Raw genomic sequence first — 6,627 nt, 5'->3', positions numbered from 1 at the left:
ATCCACTTCCTTCTGGGGGGGAATTCCAGACATAGTCTCAATGTTCTGGTTTCTGTCATGGCTTTTTCTTTCAGCTTTCTCTCAATCACTACGTGTAAACCTGGAGGCCATAGGCCTATATTTGAGGTGATAGTTTTACAGTAGAAAAAAGTACAGGTGTATTTACCAATGACAGCTCAGTTCTTTCTGTTTCCCAAGTTTCAGCCACTTGCTGATTCTCTGTGACACTGTCCTGATTTGATTTGGCCTGGACAGAGCCATGCTTAATGTTATCAGTAACACTTATGCTTTTCCCGCTGGAACTTATCAAATGTTTGGTGTGATAAAAAGCTATTTGGGGCATATGTGACAGCACAGGGGCAGACAGAAGTAAGAAGAAGAGAGTTGGGAAGAGCGGACTGGCCTTATTATCTTTGTGTGAACTAATTTCAACATGCTTTAAATGCCACAAATACATTTCTGTATATAAAAAAAGACACACAATTTTCAAATAAAGTTGTAATTCACTGGAGCCTCATTAGATTCTTCAGTGCTGTTTATTGTACAGTTGGTTGCAGAGGCAATCAACAAAGGAGATAGTCATGTGGTTTAGGATCCTAAATTACATGACTACCTTTCACAATGAGCGCCATACACCTTTAATCAACAACAGAAAAAACAATATTTACAGTATGAATGAATAATTATGAAGGATCCTATGCACACATATACAGAGATGTGGTCCAACATTACTTGAGAGTTTGTTTCTTCACCTTTCATGCAGACTTTCTTGCTTCTTTTTTCTTCTTCTTACATAATCACACTCACACATCCAAACACTTGTGGAAAAACACATCAGGTGCTGTTCTTCTCTTCCTTCTTTGAGGATCTTGAACAAGCTGGGTTTAGTGATGTTCATGAAGCTGTTGCTGCTTTCTTCTCTTTGTAGGTCGCCATCATTTTCTTGATCTCTGCAATTGCTTTTCCTGGGTTAAGTCCCTGTGGAGCAGTGATTTGAGCAGACAGTAACAGTAAGAACCTTAACTTCTGTAAGACTGTGTGTGGTTGTCACATCTCTATCTATGGTTGTGAGGCAAAATTTTGGTCTTAAAAATACAAAGGGCTTTTTGAGGGTTAAAATGGAAGTTTTAGGAAAGGATTAGGTTAGTTAGGGGTGAGGTTAGGCTTTATCTGAGATGGTGATGGTTAGCATAAAAGGGTATGGAATAATTATGTATGAATGTCCTCACAACTATAGAAAGACACATGTGTTTGTGGAGGTTTGTTTTGTTTATAGTACCTTGGGGCAAGTCTTGGTGCAGTTCATAATAGTGTGGCAGCGGTACAGGGAGAAGGGGTCCTGAAGTTTAGACAGACGTTCTTCAGTGAACTCATCACGGGAATCAATCATCCATCGATACGCCTGAGGGAACATACAGTTTTTAAAAATTTATTCCATCAGGAATATTTCGATGCACAATCGCAAAAAAGATACATATCTTGATTCACCGGGATGCTGGGAAGATACAGCAGCTTTTTTGGATCTAGTATCCACAGTCAGTTAAAATCCACCACATGATAATGACATTTTTTATTACTGAAATGGACATCTTATAACTTAATACTATAAAATTTAAGGTGTGAACAAAGGACTCACTCCACTTACTCTTGAGTGGAACTACGTTGGACAACATCAGTCTAGTGTTCACCACATGCATACTACTCTCATTCCATTGCTGTGGTGGCAATTTCTCGCCAGAGGTTTGCCCACTTCTATTCTTTGTATTCTTTGAGTGCTGTTGTACATATTTCGGTGCAGGAGGACCTGCTCGCATAATCTCTCTTAATTAAGAGTACGTCACTAACTGGGCTAGAAAGTTCTGTGCTACAGGAAAAAAAGTCCAATCCACAAACCTATGTCTTGTGCACCACCGCAGACATAGGCGGATGATTATGTCGCACGGTCCTTACTGTGCCTCTGCTGATGTGTGGCTATATCAGATATGACCCAGGCCTAAGCTCCCACTTCAAAACATAAATCTGGCTGCTTTTTCGATTCTGGCTCTTGTGGAAACATAGCTGCATAATATAGCAGCCTACGTCAGACAAGGCCCTTGCCTAAAGTACATACTGTATAATTTATTTATTATTTTATTTTAAAGCACACTTACACAAACATTATTTGTAAAATATATTTGCTTAATGTTACACACGCTTAAGATGCATGTTTTCAAATCATCTTTACTCACCTGCATTAGGACAGCAGGTCCCAGGTATTTGTCTCCGTTCCACCAGTAGCTGGGGCAGCTGGTGCTGCAGCATGCACAGAGGATACACTCGTACAGGCCGTCCTGTTGAGTCAAGGAAAACACCTTATTCTCATGGCCTCTATGGTGTTTCATGTCTCCTCAAATGCGATTATAAAACATGTTAGCTGCCAGGACAAAGTCATTACAACCAGCAACATAGCAAGAAATCAATCATTTGTGTCAGCTTCTGCTGCACTTACCAACTTTTGCCGATCCTCCACTGACTGAAAATACTGCTCCTTCCCTTCCTGAGCTTCATCCTTCTTTTTCAGGTAAGGCTCAATGGATTTGTATTGTGCATAGAAGTTACTCATATCCTGCAGAAAATCAAACAAAGACAAAACCATGACGGACGATCAAACAATATGATTTGATGTACGTGTTTTATATTCATGCATGAAATCATGATAGTTACTTACAGGCACTAGATCTTTGACCACATACATGTGAGGGAGTGGGTAAATTTTGGTTGTTTTGTTTGTGTTTGTATCAATTTTGTTAAGGCACGCCAGTGTGTTTCCTCCATTGATGTTCATGGCACATGAGCCACAAATACCTGAAGAAAAAACAGTCAACGGGACACTGACAGTTTACATAATTCACTTACATGTTTAGATTTCATTTGTTTTAAATTAGTTTATTACATTGTCAAATGCAAGGTGAATCCAGGTGATTTTTGTTTCTTACCCTCACGACAGGAACGTCTGAATGTGAGTGTGGGGTCAATCTCGTTCTTGATCTTTATGAGCGCATCCAGAACCATTGGACCACATCTATTTTACAAGGAAGATGCCAGTAGGTTATGACATGTACTCCATTACCATAAACACAGCTCAGCAATGTTGTAATAACCAGACTTGGTCACCATCACTTACGTGTTTAAATCAATATCATAAGTCTGCATTCGTGGTTTGTCTCCAGGAGTGTCAGGGTCCCAGCGGTAAATCTGGAACTTCTTGATTCTGGACTCAGTAATTGGAGCGGCTGCAGTCTGAACACACCGCCCTGCCTAGACACAGATAATAAATATGAACCCCTTATAAACTGTGCCATCAGATGTGCAAAACTTTTACAAAGTGGTTGCACTGTAAACATTAGACAGTAATCAGGACGACGCCTTTGCTCTTACCTCAACTTCTACACACAACAATAAGAGCATGATGTCAAAACTCTCAGATAACGATCCATTTTATGGATTAAACAAAACAAAATGCTATTTTAATCATTAGACATACTATCACAGTAAGAATCGGTGTTTTGTTTTTAGGCTGCCATGTAATGGTCAGTTATGTAGTATTGTACCGTGGACTCCTGTTTCTGTAAGGTGTGGCGTCTCCCCCTAGTGGTGGCTGGGATGAACTGCGATGACAGTTATATCACTGTGCAGTCTGAGATTACCTAACTGACTTTACGAAACAATGAAAGACTAATTTACACACAATAACCTGAGGTTGATGATGTGTGTATAGTGGATGCTTACTACCATTGCTCGTTCACACTATACAATGGCATTTTATCAATATATAAAGAATGTGTCAAGTAAATGATCGTATGTTCAAAACAGCTTCAAAACTGAGGAGGAACTACATAATATCTCAGCTTGTTTACAGTATAGGTTTAAAAAACATCGGGGACAATGTATGAAAAATTAAGTATTTACAAACCCTTTTGTGGTGAAACACAAACTAACCTGTGAATGATAAAATACAAAAATAAAAAGAATGGTTTTGTACTTACCACCTTAGTCATGACAGAATTCTTGGCAGCCGAGACATTTCGACTCACGGCAACACAAACAGCAAACATGTTAGTCACTGGTCGTGGGTTAGACAAATGTGTATTTCCACAGAAAATGCAGCTAAGAATGCTTTTTTATTCTCTCCGACCACAGCAAAACACGCGCAGTTCAAAGGCAAACTTCTAAAAGACAAATCCAGTCTGAATTGAACAGTCCAGGCGCAGAAGCCACGCCCCTCTAAGTGCGTCACAGCTGATGCCTTCACGAGCTCCCGCCAAACTCACTCACAACCACTTCCTACACGGTTTGTGCTCCCAGTCCCAACACACAACCTGCATGTTCTGCATCAGCCGCACAGAAGTAATAACACAATGAGATTCAATCAAGTCACGTGCTCGTATACAAATCAATATTTTACATTATTAGGTGTAATTTATAAGATATATAATAACTACCCGATAGCACGTGAAGGCACCATACGCAAAACTCTCTTACACAAGTGTCATTGTTGGAAACAAGAGTCAGTTACATATAAGCTATAACAATAATTAAGAAACACACACTGCTATGATGAATAATAATAATTATTAGTATTTTAAACGTACAAGCTTTTGGTTAGTTAGAAATATTTCCCCAACATTATCAAGTATTTTTTGTATTATCATCTTAATAAGTTATATTATACATGCAGTATATGCATAATAAAGCATATGAAGCAAGGGTTTCTATATTAAAAAAATACTTAATTGCACCCATTATTATTATTATTTTTTTTTTATAACAGAATCTGTAAAATTACATTATCGGAAAACCATGACTATAACATGCGACACTCCAAGCTGACGTAGTTGAAACAGAATTCAAACTAGTACACTCTAGTTTTAGCTTAATGTAAACGTAAATTAAACCATGGTGATTTGAGTCAAGAAGTGCTCATAAGAATATAGTTAATAATATCTCTGTCCTCAAGCTATGACTGAACCAATAAAGAAGTAAAGTCAATACGATTGACCTGTTCATGGTTGAAACCTCATTTGCAAGGTGGAGTGAGAAAATGCAGATCAGGGAACAGATCCTCTTGAAAGACGCTGAACACTGGCAAATTGTCCTTGAGGCTACAAGGTGAAGGCAAAATGACATTCCCCTCTCCTTAATCCTCTGGATAACTGGCATGTTATCGCCCACAATCTGTCTCAGCTGTAAGAAGCTGTTAGACAAAAATCCCAGAGGGCAGCAGTGAGTGTAACTGCCACAGTGGAGGTAGTCGGAGTGATAATTGTGTTTTATTCCTGGCAGGATGGCAGGAGCAGTGTTCGGGGAAAGAATTATGGCTGTCATCGCTGACTAGGACAAACTCACACACTGCCACAATAAAACCATGTCCTGTCACGCTTTGTCACACCTTTAACACAGGAGGACTGCACAGGATTACAGAGTCATAATTGATATACCGTACATTATGTTTGAGAATGTGTGTTTGCTTTTCCTTGCACGGGTCTCTGGGTTGACTCTGTTGTTCAGGACGAGTGAATTACAGCAGGAATGCTACAGTGGTAATGTGGGCACTACCTCAGGCCTAATTTTGGGAAGACCTCACTTTTCTGAAGGACCTCCAGGTCAACAGTCCAGAAACCGGTCAAGGCAAGAAACTGTAGATAAAGCTGGAGAAGATGGATGGATGGATGGATGGACAGACAGACAGACTGAAGGGTCTTGGAATCCAACAATCTCTTCTGAATAGAGAGTATCCCTCTGAGTTGGGTCTTTCAGGGACATGGCAAGACTCCTTCCTAGCACAGTGGGAATGCATAAATGGGACAGGCTAGCAAGTGTGCATTGCTGTGTCATTGACTGACTGACTGACTGACTGATGACTAGCTGTTCTTGAAACACTGGTTTGAGAAAATGTAAGTGGAACTGTTGATTTTGACGATCCATTCAAGGATACTTCCTTGATTTTGGAAACAGAGCTTTCCCCTATATGATCTTTTTCTTTTATGCTCTCATAAAGTTTTCTGTAAACACTGTGTTTGTTTCAAGAAATGCCTTCAGCCACACAAAACGGCTCTAAGCACTGTAGTACATATGCCAGGCCTGTACGTGGCGCTGTAACACTACTCTACACAAATAGAGCAACTGCACTACATGTTTAAGGCAGATCCATCGCCTGCCATGGGGCCACATTACTCTTGTTGGGATTAGACCTTTTAGCCATATTTTCCCCACAAGCTGCTTTAGTTTCACAGAAAAAACAAACAGAGGAAATCGTCTTTCACTGCAGTTTCAATGTCTATATCTGTCACATGTCACAAACAAGTGCTGTGCATTTGCATGTATCTGTATCAATAAAATGGTATTAAAAGCTTTAAAGACTGGTTAATTTTTCAGCTCATACTCTTTGATATTCTCTGATTCTGTGCACCATCTCTCTGTTTGTAGATGACGCTGCTGTGTTTCCACGCAAAGTGAGCAACAGGGAGTTCAGCTGCAGTACCACTGCCATGGGGGATGAGTGTTCACCCCATATTATATCCATGAGTCATGCGTTTTACATTGCAGGAGAGACTCTGTGAGGACCTCAGAGCTACCTTTAATACCTTC

General features: G+C 39.9%; 1 protein-coding gene across 1 annotated transcript; it reads right to left on the bottom strand.

Moving 5' to 3' along the window:
• Positions 1-558: 558 nt before the first annotated feature.
• LOC310932352 (succinate dehydrogenase [ubiquinone] iron-sulfur subunit, mitochondrial-like) lies at positions 559-4,184 on the bottom strand. Its single transcript, XM_083895659.1, has 8 exons — positions 4,026-4,184; positions 3,164-3,297; positions 2,976-3,061; positions 2,708-2,844; positions 2,489-2,605; positions 2,229-2,330; positions 1,280-1,402; positions 559-978 (listed from the first exon to the last, which is right to left on the bottom strand). Exons 1-8 carry the CDS (start codon positions 4,092-4,094, stop codon positions 895-897), a joined length of 852 nt encoding a protein of 283 aa, XP_083751785.1. The 5' UTR covers positions 4,095-4,184; the 3' UTR covers positions 559-894.
• Positions 4,185-6,627: the final 2,443 nt, after the last annotated feature.

The sequence above is a fragment of the Microchirus variegatus genome (genome assembly GCF_963457635.1).
Source record: "Microchirus variegatus genome assembly, chromosome: 9".
Lineage (NCBI taxonomy): Eukaryota > Metazoa > Chordata > Actinopteri > Pleuronectiformes > Soleidae > Microchirus > Microchirus variegatus.
Note: the sequence above shows the minus strand (reverse complement) of the source record. Positions and strands in the feature narration are given on the sequence as shown.

Bases quoted from the DNA above. Each gene is read 5' to 3' on its own strand.
- LOC310932352 (XM_083895659.1), bottom strand. From the start codon at position 4,094: ATGTTTGCTGTTTGTGTTGCCGTGAGTCGAAATGTCTCGGCTGCCAAG. The intron at 2,331-2,488 runs GTAAGTGCAGCA...TTGACTCAACAG, and splicing joins TGGAGGATCGGCAAAAGTTG to GACGGCCTGTACGAGTGTAT. The intron at 1,403-2,228 runs GTGAGTAAAGAT...ATGTTCCCTCAG, and splicing joins GACCTGCTGTCCTAATGCAG to GCGTATCGATGGATGATTGA.